Genomic DNA, 24,374 nt, shown 5'->3' on the forward strand with positions numbered 1-24,374 from the left:
TGATTTGAGCTCAAAGCAAAAACGATTAAACGTCTCATTAAATGATTTGCCGATAACTTCTACACCGAATCAAAGACGAACGATACCGAACACATCTACTCAGATAGAAATTGCGCAACCGCGTCAATTATCGTACGAGCAACCACCCGTCGACGAAATTTTTGAAACTACACCCGATTCGTTGGTTACAACGGTTCAACGTGAATTGCAAACGTCCAAAGGTGTAAACATATTTCGAGAGCATTTAGGTCCACTCGGACAAAAATATATACTAACTTTTATGAATCAAGATAGAGATAAAGCTATGGATTATGTGTATGGCATTAAGTTTTCTAACGATGGAATAATCCTCGATGATAAACATTTTGACGTAGACAAAAATGATAATATAATTATCAATGAAGTAAAATATACGGGAACGCCGGGTCTCTATGAATTAATTTTCAAAAAAATCCCCGACGATGAAATATACACCGAAGATGATTTGCTTAAATATAAAAATATATTACTAGCGACGAATGCGCATAAACGTGGGAACAAAGCACATAATCCAGTATTAGGGACTAAAGGATATAAGTATAAAAATGTAATTGCACCGTTATTTTCTAGCGGAAAAACTGGAAAAGGTATACTACTGCACGCTATGACTCTAAACGACAATAAGATCGACTACGTGCATTGGAACGATCCAAACGAGTTGGTAGATCATTTGCGATTACTGGATGCTTCGCGTCGAGCCGGTAACAATGCTCACGACAATGAAATGTCGATTATCGAAGAACTTCGCGAAGATGGTCTTATTATAAATTGAATGATGTCTCGACAAAACTAATCAGTCGATCAGCGTCGCGTGACACTTTACGAAGCGTCGGAAAAAAAATACCTATCAACAAATTTGGCTTATTTGATTCAAGAAATGACGCAACCGGCACAAACAGTTCTTGAGATAGATTGGTAAAAAGTTATGTGTACGAAAACGCTCTGTGTCGCGTCGTTACAGACTTCGATGGGAGGTCGCGTAAGATTCGCCGTGTAGCGCAACCTGAAGCTGACACCGATGCCGTCAACAAATTGTACGTGCAGTCCTGCGTTAAAAGATTAATGAATCGACAGAAAGAATCAGACGAGAAGCTTACTTCGCTTGAGAAGGACATGCGAGCATTACAGATTGCGCTAAACAAACTTTAACGCGGCTTTAACGGCTAACGCTAACTCAGAGACAGCTATCAACCTGAATGAGCATCAGTGAACGGGTTAGGACCGGCTATCGAACGGCTATCGAACAGCTACAAAGGATTATCGAACGGCTGCGAACAATTATCGAACAGCTACAAAGAATTACCGAACTGCTATCTAATTACAATGAGTGGTAGTGGTAGTGAACGACCTAGCAGCAGTAGTAACAACAGCCTCGAACGAGGCTATCAACATCTCAAGCAGGGCTGCGAACGAGGCTACGAACACGTTCTTAACGGCTACACTCAAGGTTACAAACAACTCAAGAACTCCTACGATCGTTCAAAAGACGTCTGTGAACGAGGCTACGAACGGGTCAAAAGCGGCTACGAACGAGTCAAAAATGACTGTGAAAAGGTTGCGAACGGGTCAAGAACGATTTTCGAATGGGTGAAGGACAGCGGTGAACAATGCAAGAACGGATTAAGAATGGGTCAGAAAACGCGAAAAAAAACGGTTATTAAAGGACGATAAACGAAAATGAATGATAAAAAAACAAACAACAAACAACCATCGAGAAAAACTGGCAAAGCAAAGAATCAACATAGTTTGGAGAGACGGCAGTTGGTAAACGAACTGCACGCGCCAGCGAGAAAAAATTTTCCGCGAAGACACGTAATAGTGCGGGGATACGATGATCTATGGCAAGCCGATATCGTCGAGATGCGTCCGTATGCTCGAGTCAACAAGGGATACAATTACATACTCACTGTTATCGATGTGTTGAGCAAGTATGCGTGGGTCGTACCGCTCAAGAGTAAAGGTGGAAGCGAGACGGCCGATGCGATTATAGAGATAATTCGAGACGATGCCAGATGCCCGAAAAATTTTCAAACCGATCAAGGAAAAGAATTTACAATGCAAATGTACAAAACCTCATGAAGAAACACAATATTAATCATTATTCAACATATTCCGTCATGAAAGCCTCGATCGTGGAAGGCTTCAATCGTACTTTGAAGAATAAAATGTGGAAAATGTTTACGCTCAATGGAAACTACAAGTGGATCGACGAACTATTGAGACTTGTTGAAGAGTACAACACGCAAAAACATCGCACTATCGGTATGAGACCTGTCGATGTTACTCCAGCCGTCGCGGAGAAACTTTTAAATACGGTGTACAGCAACGTAAAGATTGCGGCGCCGGCGAAATTTAAAATAGGCGATTTGGTGCGCGTGAGTAAATTCAAGACTTTATTCGAAAAAGGCTACACACCAAATTGGACCACCGAAGTGTTTGAAATTGTTAAGATACAGAAAACTAATTCCGTGACATATATATTAAAAGATTCGCGCGGAAATCCCGTCGCCGGTAGATTTTACGAATATGAACTACAACGCGTTGCTAATCCTGATATATATCTTGTGGAAAAGATATTTGAGGAAGAGGGGGGATGAAGTTTTTGTGAAATGGTTGGGATTCAATAGTTCACGGAATTCTTGGACATAAAAATAATGTATTGTAAAAAATAATGTATTGTAAAAATATTATATAAAGTTTACATATATATATATATATATATATATATATATATATATAATATTCAAATTTACACTTTTTACGACAGTATTCTGTAATGCCCCCATGGTAGCATATCGATACTTTTAGGTATTATATACCGTTTATCATCGTGTGGACTTAGAGCAATTTTTTTCTGCCACATGGTATATACTTTATGCATTTTTTATCTTATACTCGATTGCTGCCGCGTCATTTCAATTCCTTCGTTCAAACACTGCATGTAATCGTCAAATGTTATCGGTTTCGCGACGACGCTATTCTTGACATTTTTTACCTTTTTCGTATTCTTTTTACCATCTACTTTTAGCGCATACATTTTTGCTCTAAACCCGATAAATTCTGTCGTTATCATACCGTTGTTTTCATCCTTCATCAAACCCGGAACTTTTTTATTCATAAGCGGTATACCATACGCATTGTCTATCGCATAGTCGCTCGTGTCGAACTTGTCGATGTCTCGCTTCATATTCTCATACACGTCTTCGCACTCAATGTGATATATGAGACTATCCGTGTCGGTGTACATGACTTTACATTTTTCTTTATACATTGGAATCATGTAATCGTGATGAAATTCGTACAAACACATCTTGGATACATCAAGTATACACATACCTACATAGATTGGTTTGTAAAACTTCACCTCGAGTCTACGCAATTCCACAGCGATTAAATTTTCTGAGAAAACGCTCCGGCTATGAAAATTTGGTTTCGCGATCATTGCCTCTGCGCCGTACCTATCGTCCCATTTTGTTATAAGTTTAATATCTACGCGATTGCGCACATTTTCCATCGTTTTACCGAAAACTGCATTATTCATTAATTTGTATAAATTCTTTTCAAAATCATTTTTCGCCATTGTTCTAAATTGTGTGTTTAGTTCAATATCTGTACGTAACCATGGAGATTGCGCGAATTGTAATATGCGATGAATTTTTGTAACGCGAAGACCGTGTCGCGTACATTGCTGCAGATTGCGGTAGTGTATTACGTATCGTTTCTTATCGTATAAGGTTACGAGCAACTTGTTCTCTCGCTTGCCGGGTGGCTTGTCACGTGTCGGACAAAACGGTAAGTCAGTATTTGCGTCATGAAGATGTTGCGGGTACTCGAGATCGACTTCGAGGATATAGCTTGTAGGCGAATCGGACGCGATCGATGATAGATCAAAATTGTTTATATTGTCAACCCATTGAAAACTAGCGTAAGGCAAAGGTTGACACATTGCCCATCCGTATAAATTATTTACATCGAAATACATTAGATACGATGACGGTTTCAATGAGTCGTATGACTGCATGTACTTGTTATTAGCATGCGCATATCTGTTGGAATATTGGCTCAAACCACCGCGTATACCTCGTTCTATAAACATTACCATATCGATGTCAGTGAGCAATTCAAACTTAATGTTTGTATGCTTCAACATGGCATCCCACGTGTATCCGGGCAGAGTATAGTAATGTGCAGGGTTGAGCCCGTAACTCTTGATACAATTGTCACGAAAATTTTCAAAAACATCGGCTAATAACAAGACATCAATTTTTAAATATAGATCGCTATATTCGCCTAGCGTTCTAATGGAGAAATCAATTCCAAACAGTCTCGACGTGCGCGTAATCGCTCTCGGATACTGTGTCATCGATCAAGGAACTGTAAAATAATTCGCGCGGAGGTAAACATGTATCGTGCAATTTATCCACACAATCGATATATTTGTACGAAAAGACACTTTTTCGCGTTAACAAATCAAAGTCTTCTACACGTAAATTTTGATATTCAGATTGTAAAATTTTTAATTTATCTTTACTGAGAAAAGATGCTAATTGGTTGAGACTTGTTGTGAGAAATTTAAAAGAATCGATGAAGCGTAATTTAATGTAATTTCGTGATTTGTCTTCCGTAAGTTTAACATCTTTCGTAAATGAAATGTATCTTTCTTTAGTTATCGGAAGTAGATCGATTCTTCCTTCGAACGCTGTGGCTATTTCCTCGATTATAAAATGTGAATCGTAACTGGATAAATTGTGAAAAATAATTGGAATATAAAAGGATTCCTTATAATTTAGATTGCAATTTGAATGCGCGGAACCTCTGTACCGCCCAGTGAGGTGGTAATAATCGTGTACGCGCGTATCGTCTTCCACGAATGGTTTCTCACATATATGACATTGAGTAGCGCTATTAAACTTTTCCAATTCTTTACGCGTCAAATTTATCATGGGAAGATTTGTAGATAAAATTGTTTTCACGCGCGTTGCTAAATTTTTTAATTCTTCAGCAAACCATGCGACACATTTATTATCCCGACATGAATGATACGCGGATAACGATTTGTCGTACGAGCAATGTACATAATAAGCGATACTAAATACTTGATGCTGGTATACATTTTTTTCTGCTTCTTCTTCTTTGTCCGTCTTTCTCAAAACACATTCCAGGTCGGCATACACGACGAAAGGGATCTGCTTCTTCCTGTTATAGTTGTTAAAAGCGAACCACTTATCTTTATCGCTCGGTAATCGGATAGCGCAGTCATTCATCTTCCCGCAGTCTACAGTATGTGACTGTAGTTTCTTATTCGAATAAAAATAATGTAGACATCTATAAAAAAAAAATAGAAATAATAATTATATATATTTTAATATCTATAAAATAAGAATAATAATTATATATTTATTTTGAAGAAAAATTAATAATATTAAATATACATACCGATCGCAGATATATTTTTGCCCATTGTGTTTATTGAGTTGCGAACTCACGAGCCGGGATAAATTCTTGATCCACGCGAAATGTCCGATATCTTGCGCATCTTGAATGTAGAGCAAATTGGTGTGCTTGTTCCTCTTTTGCTCCGAAAGACGAATAGGAATAATATTTTCGTTTTCGATGGTATACACATTGATTGACATATTGTTGTTAATTTCAAACTTTTTAATTTGCTTAAGAGTCACTGGAAACTCAATGTCTTGAAGATTTAGCACATCCGTATAATGCGGGTACGATAATTCTCATTTAACCCTTCTTTCAGCGGGATACATAGCAGCAGTCACTGCCCATGCAAAACATGCATTGTCTTTGGATTGCACGTTAACTACCGCTCGCTTCATCATTCGCGGTAATATAATATGACATCCCGCACGGATAGGATTATATTTATTTGTATTTACAGTCAAATTAAGTATACGCGATAATGCCCACCCACTATCACGTTCTTGAAATTCTTCGAGAGATGCTAAAGTGGGCTCGATAAAACGTTGCTCGTACCATTCGCGTAAATCAGATGTACGAAAGAGTTCACAATTTTTTGTACTTACACTTTTATTGTCGTGCTTTTCACCCGCTACAAACTTACCGTTAAACACGGTATTCACTTTTACACTGCAATGTGTTTCGATAGCGTCGCACATGTTCGAGCACGATATCACTCGCATCTTCGAGAAACTGGCGAGGTTCGATATAATTGATATTGATTATCGCATCAGTCGATATACGGTTCTCGAACGCTGTATCAATTTCTCGCCAAAATAGTGCAGCTTGTTGCGCGCTGTGTCCGGCACCCGCGTGTACGAAACGTTTGCGCAACGCATTTTTCAGTCCTTCGAGTCGCGCGATCTTTGCAATCAACAATTGTTGATATCCGATCGATATTCGCGGTCGTTTAATTCGACTCTGCTCTTCCAACGACTTGATATAATCATCGCATCGCACCTCCCACGCAAAGTACTCCTCTACCGAATTTATCAAGGTGGATTGATGCGTTAAAACTTGCTCCATTTTTACATATAAGGTACACTCGCATAAGCTTCGACAATAATGGCGAGATGTGACTCTCTGTTCTGATTTATATCTAATCGTTATATTCTTTTCACGTTGCGAAAACGTTATTCTTTCGTGAAAACATCCGTCATTTCTATAATATCACGTCTCTTTATCTCAAACATATTTCGCGGTAATGTAATATAATATGACATCCTGTACGCACAGGATTATATTTATATTTATAGTCAAATTAAATATACATGATAATGCCTACCCACTATGCGAAACGTTATTCTTTAGGTAAACATCCGTACTGTCTGCGTTCTGTTTATGTTATCATTTAGCCAAAATTTTATCCGCACACGGCGCTCGAGAAAACACGTGGAGACGATTTTTAATAATTTTTAGCAGCCTTACATTGGCGCTTGCAAAATTACGTCAGAAATACTCCCCTCCTCATTACGTTTTGTGATATTAAAAAATTGCTCGCAGTACTTTGAATAGTTTAGTATCGCATCAGTTGTCCGTACATAAGGTTGTGCAAAAAAAATGTGCTCCACAAAAGAAACCAACAAGATGAATTTTTACATTCCGATTGAGAACGGTGAAATTCAATCAAAGAAAATGTAAGTTTCAATTATTTTTAATATTTTTTAATATATTTTAATATATTTTAATATATTTTAATATATTTTAATATTTTATATAGCGTTTCATCTCGTCATGCGGTTTGCATACTTGGGAAGAGGTATACCTTAACCCCGACATCTTACAAATATTTGGAGATTGGAATAAGCGTTAGAGCTATGTCGTATGTGGAATTGATACTTGGTGACAACCGAGGCAATCGAGTAGTATTGCCTATCTTACTCTGGCACTCATTAATGCAGAAACGTACAGACATTGAACGACATGTACAATCGACTGAAAGTCAGCCATTATGGATCTGCGATCTATCTATTCAAATGATTGTATTAAACGGATCGAGGATTGTTAAATTAACATTATCTAATAAGTCTTTGTATATGCAAACATTATTACATTTATTCGATTTTGAAGATTGTATCGATCATATGCATTCATGGTTGTGTCAAAATACACATCTTGTGAATGAAAAGTTTAAACAATTTTGTAACGTTTTGCAACGTAACGATATTACTAATGCATATGATGCTGTGAAAGCGATTCGCGAGAGTGATGTGTTCGATAGCGGATCACTCGTAGATTGCGAATTGTTGGCGTGTGCTATAAATGATATACTTTATGATACTTGTAACAAATAAAAAATAAAGAAATTATTATTAACATTAATGTTTCTCTTCATACTATTTTATTCTACGACTCTTCTTTCTCCTCCTCCTCCTCGCGCTATCTTAGTCTCAGTCAAACTAAGACGTTTACCTTTCATAGGATCATATGCACAGTATATTTAGAAAGAGATACTCTATTTAGAAAGAGATGAGATATGGGATCTTGTGTTATATATATTTGAGATAAATGCGCATGGCGCGTGGTTAGTTTTTTCTCTACGCTCTAAGAAAAAGCTTATTACGTGCTCCTGTCGCGAGTAAGTCTATACATTGTGCTCGTGTCACGAGTAAATCTGTACATTGTGCTTGTGTCTTTCAAATATGGATGAAAATAATGGAGATGATTATTTAATGATCATTTCTGACGAAGAGGAATCGGACAATGAAGTGCCACTCTTAGAACTATCTAGTGATGATGATGAAAATAATGATAATATTGGGAATATCGGTTTAGATGATATTGAAAATAATATAGACAATTCTGACGAAGAGAGATTGGACATTGAAGTACAACCCTTAGAGGACAGTGACTATGAGAGTGACGAAAGTGTTTTCGAGGAAAGAATCTATCGTGATATAGACTTACCGGAAATTAATTCGTATAATGAACTAAAAAGGATGTGCAGCATATATTTTTGTTATGCAACTACAGATGATACTTACTTCTGCGCATCATGTTTTATAAGAATGGCGTACCTTTTTGATGAGATTCGTGCTGTGCGGGAACACTCAATTAATATTTACTCATTAATTCTCAGACTATTTTGTAGCGAGTGTCGAAATCCGTTATATCAAATATTACCTTGTAATATGTGTCCGATTTGTATGATTTAAGACTTGTGTGTGAATACAACAAAAACTATTATTGTATAAAGTGTCGCACATACACCGAGGACTTATGTGTGAAAACAACAAAAACTATTATTGTTACGCATAGGTACGTGATGATGTTCCGGGGCCTGAGATTTCAAAGCGCGGTTTCCGCATGCGTTTGCGGATATATTCTATCTCCGCAGGCTATTCGGAGAGGAGCCCTTCGTAATGTAAGTATGCGCAAAATTTAAATATTTTTTAAAGTACTGATAAAAAATGTTCATTTCTGTTACAGACGCAGCTATGACGAGTTCCTCTGGCGCCTCGCTCCAACGGATTTTTAGTTTATAAATTTTATATTATAATTTTAATTCTTTTTTATATTTTACATTTTTAATTTTAAAACATACACACGCACACACACTCTTTATATGTAATACACATACACACTTTTTAAATAAACAAAATTTATATATATATTACTTATTTGCGCCTTCTTCATCTATCCCATCCTTCTTCCTCTATATTAGATAATAAGATATATAATAAGATAACATTTAATATTATAAAAATTAATATACAAAATTATCTTTTTCTCGCATACGCCTTAGCCTCCGTTTTACTTTTCCTTTGTTATCCTCCTTTCTCTCTATTCTTTATCTCGCACCCACATCTCTTTTCCTACCATCATGCTCTCCTTTTTCCTATCATTATGCACTCCCTTGTCATACACATACAGCGCCTTCCTTCTCACACGACATCATACTCTCCTTGTTCTACACTATATAGAACGCCTATAGCACCGTCTCCCTCTACCGCGTTGCGAACGCCTATAGCACCTTCTCCCTCTACCGCGTTGCGAACGTCTATAGCACCTTCTCTCTCTACCGCGTTGCGAACGCCTATCGCACTTTCTCCCTCTACCACGTTGCGAACGCCTATAGCACCTTCTCCCTCTACCGCGTTGCGACGCCTATAGCACCTTCTCCCTCTACCACGTTGCGAACGCCTATCGCACCGTCTCCCTCTACCGCGTTGCGAACGCATATCGTACCTTCTCCCTCTACCGCGTTGCGAACGCTTATCGCACCGTCTCCCTCTACCGCGTTGCAAACGCCTATCACACCGTCTCCCTTTACCACGTTGCGAACGTAATTATTTATTGCAAATATACATTATGGATAAATAGTGGGGTGAATATTTTATCTATAACAGTTGACATTCCTCTCTCTCACCATCAGACCTCCGCAGTCAGTCGGAGAGGACACTCCCTCCACGTGCGGAACCATATGTATGCCCCCCCCTCAATCAGGGGGGTATTTGGTCCACCCCCCCTCAATCAGGGGAGTATTTAGTACCCCCCCCCTCAGTACCGGGGGCGAGGTAACCTCGCCCCCGCTTACCTCATCCCCTCTCAGATCCCTGGATTAGAACTCTCTTTACCTATCTACTTATATATATTCTATATACCAAATGCCTTAAAATTAAATGTCAACAGTTCGAGTGCATATAGGAGATCGAAGATTAAAAAAGAGAGTAAATTAAAATCTTTTTAAAATAAAGTTAGAGGATTATAAATATATACGCAATACCGCAGAGTCTTTTACGTAGACCACAAGAAATTAACCAATCACAGTTGACCTTAGAGAGGAATATTGAATATCATTGATTAGACCTAACCTAACCCTTTATTGTAACCTGCTTACTTTAATTTATATTTAGTTTATGTTTATATTATTGCCTTTCTATTATGAATTAATTACAGTTGTTTATCAGAAGTCTACAAGCGAATAATTAATTACCATCTGGCACAATACGCCAGATATTCTAATTTCGTTAAACATCCCAGCATGGGATTTTGCGAATTTTTTCAAAACGAAGCAAAAACGAGCAAATCATTAAAAGATTTCTTTTCTTAATTTATCCTTCACGGTCCTAAAGTTTTAACATTTAATTTTGGGCACTCTTTACATTAGTTTCTACATATATATCGAAAAAAAGTATTTTTAAAATAAATATAAAAAATATATTTTGATTTTATTAAGAATTATTGATTAAGAGTTTATTTGTATGTACGTACATAAAAACCAGAATATTAAACAATACATTTTAAATGTCATCCGTAATACAAGAACGTGTAAGGGTTGAAATCAATACCGTGATGCAAAAGAACGGAGGGAAACTAACGATGAAAGCGTTGCAAAATTTATCATATTTAGAGAGATGTTTAAAGGAAGCGCTACGTTTGTATCCCAGCGTATTTACCATATTTCGGAAAGCTGTCGAAGATGTAAAATTACGTAATGCTTTAATTTTTTGCTCAATATATTTCTGGACATGTAACATACCACGAAGTATATATTATCGAATGTAAAATAAGTTTAAATGCTTTAACATTTTAAAAATACAATATTATGTACATTTTCTTAAAAGAAATCTTCATTTAGGTAAATTTCAATATTCTGTAATTTTATAATACGCTTTTCAGAATCATATGTCATACCTGCTGGAACGATCATGCATTTTCATATCTACGGAGTTCACAGAGATCCTAATTTTTGGCCAAATCCAGAAGTATTCGATCCGGATAGATTTTTGCCCGAGAGAATACAGAATCGTCATCCATATTCTTACATACCGTTCAACGCAGGACCGAGGAATTGTATAGGTAAATTGTTATTTTTGTTTCTGCTCGTGTCGATAATTTTTGATAGTGTCGATAAACTTTGAATTATATTATAGGTCAACGATTTGCACTGCTGGAGTTAAAGGCTACAATAGCATCTTTGGTGCACAATTTTTACTTGGAACCCGTAGATTATTTAAAAAATATGCAATTAAAGACGGATTTACTACTTTGTCCTTCTCGTACAGTTTATATGAAATTCATCCCAATTAAACGCAAATAGCCGTATAATTGACACGGATATTATATAAGTATAAGAACTTGATGAATTGCAAAAATGAAAATTATTACGCATATTATACGTTCAATATTATCAAGAAAATATACATTGTGTATGTAAGCAAGTTGCGCGATTTTTTGTTTCGGAACACACAAATGTATTCTTCATCTCTCCATACTTTTGCATGTACGCCTAAGATTTAATTAAAATTAAGAGACAAAAGTGAGTTTCAAGCAACGAATAACAAAACAGAATATGATTCTGAAGAATTTATACGAAATCAGCATTTAGTTCAAAATATTTTTAATTAATAAATTTTAATAACTCCAGAACTGATTAGATTTATAATAGATTTAATTAATACGTATATTTAATCGATAGCTCGATTAATACATCAAAAAATTTTTCCGATGGAAATAGAATAAGTATACAAATATTATACAAATTTATTCTTCTATTAGCATGTTTCAAGATATTGAAAATATTATATCCAATAAAGTGATCAAATAAATAAATGTGTATATTCTATGTTAAATATATTTTACTTTTAATTAAATTTTTATTACTTTTTGATATTTTTCTTCTCTCTATCTCCTTGACATCGTATCTTCAAATCTTTATATTTTCATTATATAAAATTTTTAATATTTCAGAAACATGTTAAAATTGTATAGTGCTCGTGTTTCTTTATTTCTATTGAACATAATTTTCAAAAGTTATAACATTATTTTTGCAGAAAGAAAAGCAAATTTAAACAATATTATATACATTTTAACACTACACTTTTGCACAACAATTTTTTTGACGCTGACTTGACATTTTGATTTATCATCGCATTGTTTTCAACGTCAGTCTTCTTTAATAATACGAACTTGACTTATCAAATTATAAATGCAAATGCAAACTTAGTTTAACAAACATTAGCTAAGATCCTTGTATTCCTATATGATATTTTGCTATCATTTCATTGCCAATGCAAGATAATGATTGTCGATACTAACCAGTGAACTTTGTTCTGGTTTAAATATGCGCACAGCAATATTAATAAATTAAGTCTGTTGATTAGATAAAAGAAAAAAATTTATTGCAATCAAAATTTTATTCTTCTCGTACTACTTATTGTATCAAAGTCGTATACGCTTATTAAGTAAAAGTCTATAATTTGTTTAAAAAAGGAGAGACAAAGTTTCTGTCAAAGAAAGTGACACAAGTGTTTCTCTCTTATTTTAATAAACTATAAATATGTTATCTAAATAAAAATAAGAAATATTACTTCTATATTAAAATAGAATTTTCAAGAAAAACAAGCACAAACGAGTATTGTTTGTAATTTTTTTTACAGATAATTCGTGGTGAGATACTAAATTGCCCAATGCACGTGTTGGACTTTCATATATTAAATCTTTGATTTACTGAAGCGATCGACAATATATACTTTTCTATGAAAATAAAAATTGGTTAAAAAAAATAAAATTGTTATGCTTGTGTATTGTTAATATCGATGTCAATATTTTTAATTTAAAAAAAATTTTAAACAATAACTGTGCAAGAATCTGGCGGTCGGATAGAGAATGACGAACGGCGTTGCGTCGGGATTAACGTCTCCTTTAATTAGATGTAAAGTTCTATACAGAGTCAATGCGCGTAAAATAAACTCCCGATAGATGGTCTTTATACAATTTAATTACGGTTGCTGTCGGTTTAACGAGACTGATAGACGCGAGTTTTCGCGGGTGCGACAGAAATTACCGCGATCTGCTAGTAACGGACTGCAGAAGGTAGTAAGAACTTCTGGATTTTCGCGATAAAATTGAGAAGTAGAATCACACACTATCACGTCGGAGCTCAAGATCAAGTGCGCGGAAATGGTCGCGCGAAGAGGTTTTATAGCAACAAAAGTTCGCGAAGATTCTTGAACTTTCTCGGCGTTTATTTTCTTGTCGGTTTAAATAATCAAAGTCATCTTTTGTCGACTGGTTGTTATTTGTTGTTGTTTGTCACCCCTTTGGGCGACCGTTTTTGATAAGATTGTCTTTCAATTTGCGTAGCGCTGGGACGCTGCGATTTGCGGAGCGTGATAGCAGAAGCGCGCGCTTATTCGTTGCGCAGCGCGGTGCGCGCGTCTTTACTATGGCGCGGCGATTACGATCGTTCTCTGGTGAGTTCGTTTTCGAACAATAACAAAATCATTTTAAATTTCAGATTATATTTTGAAATGGTTCCACAGATTTTACCTTCTCAAATAAAAATATGCATTAAAATAAATGCTTGATTTACACAGTTCAAATTGTTGTTATTTTTACATATATTATAAAGAATATATTCCTGAGTAATACAATGTTGAATTTTGTAACACTCTTTGGTTCTTGATATTTACGATTTTGAAGCTGTCATAATTTTGACAGCTCTGTATAAAAGATTATACCTCACGATTTTGTTTCTACTTAAATATATTGTATGGGAAATTGTTCTTCGAAAGTAATTATCAGTAAGAATAAAGTGAGAAAAAGCATTAGTTTAGAAGATATAACATTAAAGTTTCATAATTTTAATGCTGTTCCTTAGATATAAACTGATAATATAAACAGTGATGTTTTATCAATATTTTAGTAAACATGTGGGCGGTGATTTTAATATTAAAAATAGAAATATATTCAAGAACTGTATTTTTCTGTGATGGAAAGTATAGAGCGAGATGCAGGCGGAGTACCTTCCCTGTTCACATATTTACTTTATGAAAAATTTTGAAATATATATGTCAAGATTAATTGAGACTTAAATTTCTTTTTCCAAAAATATTATGTCAAAATTATATATTTTTAAAACAAACAGACGACACAAAATTCAAACGAGGAATGTAGCTTCTATAACATAATCTTTATAAAATAATCTTTAATCTAAATGGGATTATTTAACTTGCCTCTCAAGTATGAGACTGTGATTATTATTAACACGCCCTTGAACTAGAGATATTATAAGTATAAGCCTCAGATGTGCATTTTCAGTTCGCAAAGATTTGTTGTACTAGCACATGTATCCGCTTGAAAAGATTTGTAATTTCATTTAAAACATTTTAAACATTTGAGTGATGTTTCAATTGAACGTTGCTAGAGATAATCTATCAGGTAATTGAGTAGTACTTATTTATGTAAAGTAAAACTTTATAATATTTTATTTCAAAATTTGAATTATGGTTAATAATATAATTAGTGTAAGTACATGACTTTTATACATAATTCTTTGAATATCAAGTTGTTAATTTTGTTTAATTGTTATAATCGTATATTATATTATTTTTGCGTATATTTTTAACAATTAGATAAACAAAGGAAAAAACACTGTTAAACAATCGTGATAATTATATAATTTGTATATTGTATGAAAACACAATGTGTTTGTGTGTGTAACGTGATAATAAATTTGATAAAAATCACATAAAATTTTCGAATCAATTCCTTGTTTATGAGAAAGTGTGTGAGTGCTTAATTAAATAGCTCTGTTTATTACACATCAATTCTTTATCTTTGCTTAGCAGTAAAAATAAATTTAAAATAGATACGCACACACAATTTGTAGAACTGAACTTTAGACAGACATTATTATGTGATTGCTTAAGAGTATTTCTTACAGTTATAGAGTAAATAAAATTAATAATAATGCTAAAATAACTGATACATTTTTTTAGATAAGTAGATAAAAATAATACTTGATCTAATTTTGATACCATTAATCACTAATCAGGTTTTGCAATAGAATCTTAAAATATTATATCTTATAAATAAAAACATAATTATAAACAATAGCCAAAAAAATTTTTTTTTATTTACGCAAATGATTTCTTGTTTATTATAATAAATAATTCATCACACTATTTATAAATATTCAAAATTATAAAATATATAAGATTAATTCTAAGATTATTCTCTCTTTCTTTGTCACTCTCTTTCACTTTCTTTTTCTTTTTTTCTGTCTCTTTCTCTCTTTTTTTCTCTCCCTTTCTCTCTTATTGTTAGCATATTTAGAATATCAACGCAATTGTGACAGTTTTGCTGTGAAACAAATATTACTTTATTACAGGTGTGATTAAAAAATCATAAAAAAAGAAAGCTAAAAAAATAAAGCTAAATTAAACGATCAAGAATAATATTACTTCAGAAACCATGTTTATCACTATATTATTATTATTTATGTTTATTTTATTGGTGTATAATTATTATGTGCATCATGGAAAAGATGAACGACTTATTAATCTTATACCAGGACCACCGGGCCTTCCGATTCTTGGCAATGTATTGCAAGCCATTATTTCACGAGGCAAGTACAAAATTTTTAATCTATCTACATTAATTGACAAACACTCCGTCACTCATGCATGAAAGTAAAAGTTAAATTCATGAACTCTCTTGAAACGTACATCTTAGCACTTTTCTTTGCAATAACCATTTGCAATCTATTTTCTTAATTATCATTAGTCTGCTTTCAACGTATTGAGTAAAAGTAAAGTAACAATGAAAATAATTCCTCAAACGAAATTAAAATTAATTCCTCACCAATTTTATATTTATAATGTATTTTTCAGAAGAACAGATGAAATTGTTTATTAGATTATCCAATGACTATTATCCCATTAAGTAAAATCTGAGGTGTCTTCATACCTGTTGTGAGTATCCGTCAGCCAGATGATCTGGAGGTAATAAAAGAAATTCAATTCTCTATATTATAATTTAATTAAATTTAGAAATCTTATGTTTCACAAGAAGATTTTTGTTCATATAAAAAGTTTCCTAAAAGATGAAAGAGCAGAAGGTCGATATTTGATCGAGATTAAACGAAAATTTGAAGTACGATTAATAAATTATTTAGGTATCTAAGATTAAATAATATAATAAACTGATATTTCTCTCTTATCATATTTTCCATGATTTCAGACGATACTAAGCAGTATGAAACACATCGAAAAAAGTCGTGGATATGATTTCTTACATCCTTGGTTTGGAATAGGTTTTCTCGCAAGCACAGGTAATATAATGGCATTAACATATAAGTGTACATATTTTATTACTATAATCTGTTATTGATCTGTTTTCATCACAGAAATACAAATAAAATATTACAATATATATATATGTATATATATATATATATATATATATATATATATATATATAAATAAATGAAATCATTATCGTTCTTAATTTATATATATATGTATATATATATATATATATATATATATATATATATAGATATATATATAGATACAATAGATTATAATAGATACTGTCTAATTAATAGATTAGAGAGGTATAAGAATAAAGAACTTGATGTCATCATAGATTGCAGGGACAAATGCAATCATGCGAGTAATATAACAATTTTTTGTCAAAAAACAGAGTGTTTAATCAACATTATTATCCATCTAATTTTTAAATAAAGGATCTCAATAAACCGCTGCAAAATTGTAACAACAAAACTATATACGTGCACCACTGATATAAAATTATTTTGATAAATTACTCAAGTTTATTGTGGATTTTCTAAATACATCAGCATACTTATTATTGTGTTTACTGAGATGGCTTTTTTTTTTTTTTTTTTAATGGAGGAAAAGGCACCCCGGTTTTTGTATAGTGTAAGATTCCTACTCACTAAAACCTCCATTGTGCATACGTTACCTGCTGCAATATAATGGCATTGATTTAACGCTAGCCACGCCTCTTTATTTAAAGTGATCCGCCCTTTAGACATGTCAACTCTAATCTCTCTGCAACAATAAACAACTCTATGCTATGTATATAGATTAATATCGATATAATAAAAGAAATTATTTATTAAATTTGAAAGTAAAACAGTGTTATATATAATATTAGAATATAAATTAATAATAAACAATACTAATAATTCGAGTGGATCGCAATTTAAACTGAGTTATGATCGCGTCGCAAAGTGACCTCAACTATATTATACTTTATAAAATATTTCTTGTTCTTTTACATGCAAGCTCATTAATATAATTTACTTTTTATCTATCATTATATATTTATTTTGAAAAGAATACATTGCAAAGCAAAACCTATCCGATTTTAACACTTTGCGACGCAATTACCTCAGCTCAAATTGCGATCTAATTTGCAATGCACTATTTTCAAAACTAAAATATAATGTATAAAATTAAATTAATAGTAATAATAAATAATAGTAAATAACAATATTATTTATAATTAATAATTAATGTTTTAATATAAACAAATATATTATTTCCAAAAAAATTAAATATTGAAATTATAGAATGGGCCTCTCCAACGCCCATTCCCGTGAGAACGCAACCAATATTCTTTTATCGTCTCTCCGACATTTTCATGTTACTATATATGTTCTATACAATGACGATTGCAGATAACTTCTACCATCTTATTTTATCATTGTTTCTTTTTGCATAATGGCAGCAATAAAAGCTTACAAAGATGTGTTAAATAATGAAAAATATTAATTCGGGAAAGGCAATAATTTGTTGCTTTTTAGAATTTTAAATAAATGACGTCTCATGCATTTTACGTCACTAGAATATTTTTCATTACAAGGATTTCCTTTCAGGCTACAGTTGTAGCGAAAGCGGCAGCATAAATTCCGCAAGAAATGAAATCCCGTTGTATTATTTATACTTCTTCACAAATTATATCATATTTGTTTATCTTGGGATAACAAAGGCGAATATATTCTTTCTCTTTAACAGCCCATTTATCATACGTAGTACCAGATAGGCTGTCGTACACATGAAGTTTGGTGCCATCAAAATAAATACATCGCCAATGATCTGTGCAAGTTCCGCCAATAATTTGTAAGCTTTTATTGCTACGACTAGCTTCAATTAAGTGCGGGTATTGTAAGTATAACACACTTTGTGTTTCAAAGCAAGAAGTCAGTAGTGTTATAGTGGGGATTCTAAGCCATGGGGCGCTGAGGGGAGTGCGGGGACGGGGGTATCTGAGAGGCGCGAGGGGTCTGTTAGGGAAAGGGGGGGGGTCCTACACACGTTCGAAAGTAAATGTTTATCTTTGCAGTTGATTTTATAGCCGGGGGGTATTTTAGAAGTCATAAAACTGTTTTTTTTTTCTAGTTTTATGATTATTTTATGACCATTAGAATATTATGAAAAAAGAGATTTTAAGCGCCGACGTTCGGCAGCTTTGTACCCTTGCGGAAAATCTCCCATAAAAACTGGAGCAAAATATCTTCCATAATTTTTTAGGGAAAGAACTGCAACTGCAAGATGTTTATCTTTGTAGTTTATTTATAGCCGGGGGACATTTTAGAAACCATAAAAGTGTTTTTTTTCTTTTTTTTTTCTAATTTTTTATAATCATTTTATGACCATTAGAATATTATGGAAAAAGAGATTTTAAGCGCCGACGTTCGGCAGCTTTGTACCCTTGCGGAAAATCTCCCATAAAACTGGAGCAAAATATCTTCCATAATTTTTAGGGAAAGAACTGCAACGCATCAGCGCCATTATGGAAAAAAAAAGATTTTAATCGCCGGGGGACATTTTAGAAGCCATAAAAGTCGCGGGAAAACAATAGAAATTTTGGCCGACGCTGTGACGAACATGTCGGAACGTTTTTATAGATGCAAAGCGTTGACGTTCGGTAGGATGTGTTAAGACAGCATTAGGCGAAATATAAGAAGAATGAGAGCCCCGTCAAACCATAGTACGATTTGAAAGGGCATAGAGGAAGCTGTGGAAAAAAAAAAAATTTGAGTGGTTACTGTCAGGCATTAGAATTGTTAGTGACAGTGAATAGTGAATAAATGGAAAATATTAATTTCGAAGCGATAATAGACGAGTCGTCAGACGAAGAGCATGCGTTGTCGGACGATAATTATATTAGTGATTGCAGTAATACCGATTTTGACGACAACGTAGTAGAAAATGAACAACTCCGTGCGCAAAATCAACGTAAGATTTGCGCCATACACTTTTATTATTCAACGGGTGGTGCTCTAGCTCTCTGTGCTTCGTGTATGGACACCTTTCGAGATGACATCGGATTAATATACGAAATACGGAGACATAAAGTTACATCGCCCGAAGAGGTGGATATGCGATGGTGCAGTAGCTGTCAAATTTTATTACATATAATAATGTCGCGTAATATGTGTTATGTTTGCACACAAAAATAGAGAGAGAAAAAATGGAAAACGTGCAGCAGAAAGAACGCGACTTGTTGGAGCGTTCCCACCAAGTCACCACATTGGGTGAATATTTTGGATGGCTGCAGCATTGCGAGGAGTTTATCAAAGAGCTTGAAGAACGCAGCCGTGTCAAGCGTCCGCGACTCTCAATCGGAAATAGACAATCTTTGGTGACAAGAATTGCGCGACTCGAGGGTGCAAAAACTCGATTGCAGAGACAGTTTATACCTAGTGGTGGTGATTATAGTAGTGAAAATAACTCGGAGAGACTCATATGGCGAGAGATTGATACGGCGTTTGAGAGCCGCATCTTGACTGGTGCGGTTATAAATTATAATCACATCGAACCTCGTCAATTTTTGGAAGATGCGAGTGACATTGTGCTCGAGCACGTGCGAGACGTTATGCAAAAACATAACAGTGTGAAAGTGAATACAGTGTTTAACGGCGAGTTTGTGGCGGGCGATAAGCATGCCAATAAATCAATCAATACGAGAAACTGTGAACTCTTACATACATCCGATTTACGCGAGTGGTATGAGCGGCGAGTCGTCGAGCCAATCCTTGCATCGCTCGAAGAATTTCAGGAACGCGATAGCGGATGGGCATTATCGCGTATACTAAATTTGATTGTAAATATAAATAAATATAATCCTATGCGCGCCGGATGTTACGTGCAATTATCGCGAAAGATAATAATGAAACGAGCAGTGGTTAACGTGCAATCTAAAGACAATGCATGTTTTGCGTGGGCGGTAGTGGCTGCTCTGTATCCAGCTGAAAGATGCACACACCGACAATCATCGTACCCGCATTATACAACAGTACTAAATTTCCAAGATATTGAGTTTCCAGTCACTCTTAATCAAATTAAAAAATTTGAAATTTATAATGACATTTCAATCAACGTGTACAGTTTTGAAAACGAAAACATTGTCCCTATTCACCTTACGGAGCAAAAGAGAGACAAGCACGTCAACTTGCTCTACGTGCAAGATGCGCAAGATATCGGACATTTTGCATGGATCAAGAATCTATCTAGACTTGTTAGTATGCAACTCAGCAAACACAAGACTAAAAAATATATCTGCGATCGGTATGTATATTTAATAAAACTGTCTAAAAATATTTAAAACAAGGATATAAAAATTTTAACTTTTATTTTACAGCATGCACTATTTTCACTCGGTCGAGAAATTGCAATCACATACAGTATACTGTGGAAAGATGAACGACTGCGCTATCCGATTACCGAGCGATAAGGATAAGTGGCTCGCATTCACCAACTACAACAGGAAGGAGCGACTACTTTTCGTCGTGTACGCCGACCTGGAGTGCGTTTTGGTGAAAAAAGAAGAAGAAAATTTTTATCAACATCACCAAGTATTTAGTATGGCTTATTATGTACATTGCTCGTACGATAATTCGTTATCCGCGTATCATTCTCGTCGCGAAGCCAATTGCGTTGCATGGTTCATCGACGAACTTAAAAATTTGGCGCAACATGTAGAAAATATTTTAACAACCAATGTCCCCATGGTAAATTTAACGCAAAATGAATGGAAAGAATTTCGAAGTGCGACTTAGTGTCATATATGTGAGAAACCATTCGTAGAAGATAATACGCGCGTACGCGATCATTGTCATTTGACCGGGCGGTACAGAGGTCCCGCGCATTCAAATTGCAATCTAAATTACAAAGAATCTTTTTGCATTCCAATAGTATTTCACAATTTATCTGGTTATGATTCTCACTTTATAATCGAGGAAATAGCCACAGCGTTCGAAGGGGGAATCGATTTACTTCCGATAACAAAAGAAAAATATATTTCATTTACAAAACATGTTAAAGGTACGAAAAACAAACCGGGAAATCACATTAAATTACGTTTCATAGATTCATATAAATTTCTCACAACAAGTCTCGACAAATTGGCGTCTTTTCTGAGCAAGGATAAACTCAAAATTTTACAATTGGAATATAAAAATTTATCCGCCGAAGATTTCAATTTATTAACAAGAAAAGGTGTCTTCCCGTACGAGTACATTGACTGCGTAGATAAATTGCAAGATGTGTGTTTACCATCACGAGAATCATTTTACAGTTCCTTGACAGGTAACACAGTATCTGAGAGCGATTACGCGCACGCTGAGATTGTGTGGAAGCGATTCTCCATTCGAACGCTAGGCGAATATAGCGATCTGTATTTAAAAATCGATGTTTTGTTATTAGCAGACATTTTTGAAAATTTCCGAGAGAGTTGTATCAAGAGTTATGGGCTCGACCCCGCGTATTACTATACTCTTCCCGGTTACACGTGGGACGCCATGTTAAAGTATACGAAAATTATATTTGAATTACTCACAGACATTGACATGGTTATGTTTATCGAACGAGGTATACGCGGTGGTCTGAGTCAATGTTCCAATAGGTACGCGCGTGCTAATAACAAGTACATGCAGTCGTATGACTTATCAAAACCATCAACGTACTTGATGTATTTCGATGTTAATAATTTATACGGATGGGCAATGTGTCAACCATTGCCCTACGCCAATTTTCAGTGGGTCGATAATGTTTCCAATTTTGATGTATCATCGATCGCGCTCGATTCGTCTACAGGCTACATCCTCGAAGTCAATCTCGAGTATCCGCAGCATCTTCACGATTCGCACACTGACCTACCGTTTTGTCCGACACACGACAAACCACCCGGCAAGCGCGAGGGCAAGCTTCTCGCAACCGTATACGATAAGAAGCGTTACGTGATACACTACCGCAACCTGCAGCAATGTTCACGTCACGGTCTTCGTGTTACAAAAATTCATCGTATATTACAATTCACTCAATCTCCGTGGCTCTGTACTTATATAGAACTCAACACAAAATTTAGAACACTGGCAAAAAATGATTTTGAAAAAAATTTGTACAAACTAATGAATAATGCAGTGTTTGGCAAAACGATGGAAAATGTGCGCAATCGCGTAGATGTTAAACTTTTAACAAAATGGGACGGAAGGTACGGCGCAGAGACATTGATTGCAAAACCAAATTTTCATAGCAGAAGCATTTTTTCGGAAAATCTAATCGCTGTAGAATTACGTAAACTCGAGGTGAAATTCTACAAACCAATTTACGTAGGTATGTGTATTCTCGATATATCCAAGACATGTTTGTACGAATTTCACCACGATTATATGGTACCAATGTATCGGGAGAGATGCAAAGTCATGTACACTGATACGGATAGTCTTATATATCACATTGAGTGCGACGATGTGTACGAGAATATGAAACGCGACATCAGCAGATTTGATACAAGCGACTATGCGACAGACAATGCGTACGGTATACCGCTCGTGAATAAAAAGGTACCGGGTCTAATGAAGGATGAAAACAACGGTACCATAATGACTGAATTTGTCGGGCTTAGAGCAAAAATGTATGCGTTGCGCGTAAATGGTAAGAAGGATACGAAAAAGGTAAAAGGCGTCAAGAGTAACGTTGTTGCGAGAACGATAACGTTTGACGATTACACGCGGTGTTTGAACGATTGAAGAGATTGAAATAACGCGTAGTCAATCGTGTATAAGATCAAAATTACACAAGGTATACACCATTCGCGAAACAAAAATTGCTTTAAGTCCGTACGACGACAAGCGGTATATCGTACCTACAACTATTGATACGTTACCGTGGGGACATTATAAGATATCTTTATAAAATATAAATGTGTGCGTGATTTTTTTTTTCTTGTATGTATATTTCATATTTTATATATTGTAATGACTATTGGAAAGGACGTATTAATAAAGATTTTGTATATTTCCAATATTTCATATATTTTTTATATTGAATACATTGTATTTCTTATAAAATTAAATTACATGATCCTTATGTACCCAAGAATTGTGCGAGCTATCAAATCCCAACCATTTCACGTAAACCTCGTCACCCCTTCTGCGCAGTACTTTCTCCACGAGATACACATCTGGATAATTCGCGCGATGCAACTCGTGCTCGTAAAATGCTCCAGCGATAGATTTTTTGCGATAATCCTCGAGTAGATATGTTACGGGATTAGTATGTTGCACTTTAACAATCTTAAACACCTCGGTTGTCCAATTTGGTGTGTAACCCTTTTCGAAAAGTTTTTTGTATTTGCTAACGCGTACCAGGTCACCTACTTTAAACTTTGCAGGAGCAGCAATTTTTATACTGTTGTATACTGTATTTAAAAGTCTATCAGCGATCGTGGGAGTAACATCGATAGGTCTCATATTGATAGTGCGATGTTTTCGCGCGTTATATTCTGCAACGAGTCGGGATAGCGCGTCGATCCACTTGTAAGTTCCGTTCAGCGTAAACATCTTCCACATGTCGTTCTTCAGCGTGCGATTGAATCGCTCGACGACAGACGCCTTCAATACCGAATATGTGGAATAGTGATTAATGTTATGTTTCCGTATAAGCCGTTGCACATCGGTATTGTAAAATTCCTTCCCGTTATCAGTTTGTATGTTTTTCGGGCATCTCTTGCTATCTCGAATTATTTTGGCGATTGCATCAGCCGTCTCCCTTCCACCTTTACTCTTGAGTGGTGCAGCCCATGCATACTTGCTCAAC

At 34.9% G+C, this 24,374-nt stretch overlaps 2 protein-coding genes and 1 pseudogene across 4 annotated transcripts; 2 read left to right on the top strand and 1 right to left on the bottom strand.

The window, feature by feature from the left end:
- Positions 1–2,797: 2,797 nt before the first annotated feature.
- Positions 2,798–3,433, bottom strand: LOC140673503 (uncharacterized; annotated as a pseudogene).
- A 7,242-nt stretch (positions 3,434–10,675) lies between these two features.
- LOC140673504 (cytochrome P450 4C1-like) lies at positions 10,676–11,906 on the top strand. The gene is made up of 3 exons (XM_072906480.1): positions 10,676–10,948; positions 11,137–11,316; positions 11,391–11,906. The coding sequence occupies exons 1-3, from the start codon at positions 10,762–10,764 to the stop codon at positions 11,555–11,557; spliced, it is 534 nt and encodes a 177-aa protein (XP_072762581.1). The 5' UTR covers positions 10,676–10,761; the 3' UTR covers positions 11,558–11,906.
- Positions 11,907–16,146: 4,240 nt separating this feature from the next.
- LOC140673188 (uncharacterized) lies at positions 16,147–21,211 on the top strand. Of its 3 annotated transcripts, XM_072905917.1 has the most exons (3): positions 16,147–16,214; positions 16,483–16,573; positions 19,037–21,211. In XM_072905917.1, the coding sequence occupies exon 3, from the start codon at positions 19,747–19,749 to the stop codon at positions 20,878–20,880; it is 1,134 nt and encodes a 377-aa protein (XP_072762018.1). In that variant the 5' UTR covers positions 16,147–16,214; positions 16,483–16,573; positions 19,037–19,746; the 3' UTR covers positions 20,881–21,211. The 3 variants fall into 3 exon arrangements, with proteins under 3 accessions (XP_072762018.1, XP_072762017.1, XP_072762016.1); XM_072905916.1 differs by lacking the exon at positions 16,147–16,214 and having other exon boundaries at positions 16,406–16,573; XM_072905915.1 differs by lacking the exons at positions 16,147–16,214; positions 16,483–16,573 and having other exon boundaries at positions 18,645–21,211.
- Positions 21,212–24,374: the final 3,163 nt, after the last annotated feature.

Source organism: Anoplolepis gracilipes, chromosome 14 (assembly GCF_047496725.1).
Source record: "Anoplolepis gracilipes chromosome 14, ASM4749672v1, whole genome shotgun sequence".
Taxonomy (NCBI): domain Eukaryota; kingdom Metazoa; phylum Arthropoda; class Insecta; order Hymenoptera; family Formicidae; genus Anoplolepis; species Anoplolepis gracilipes.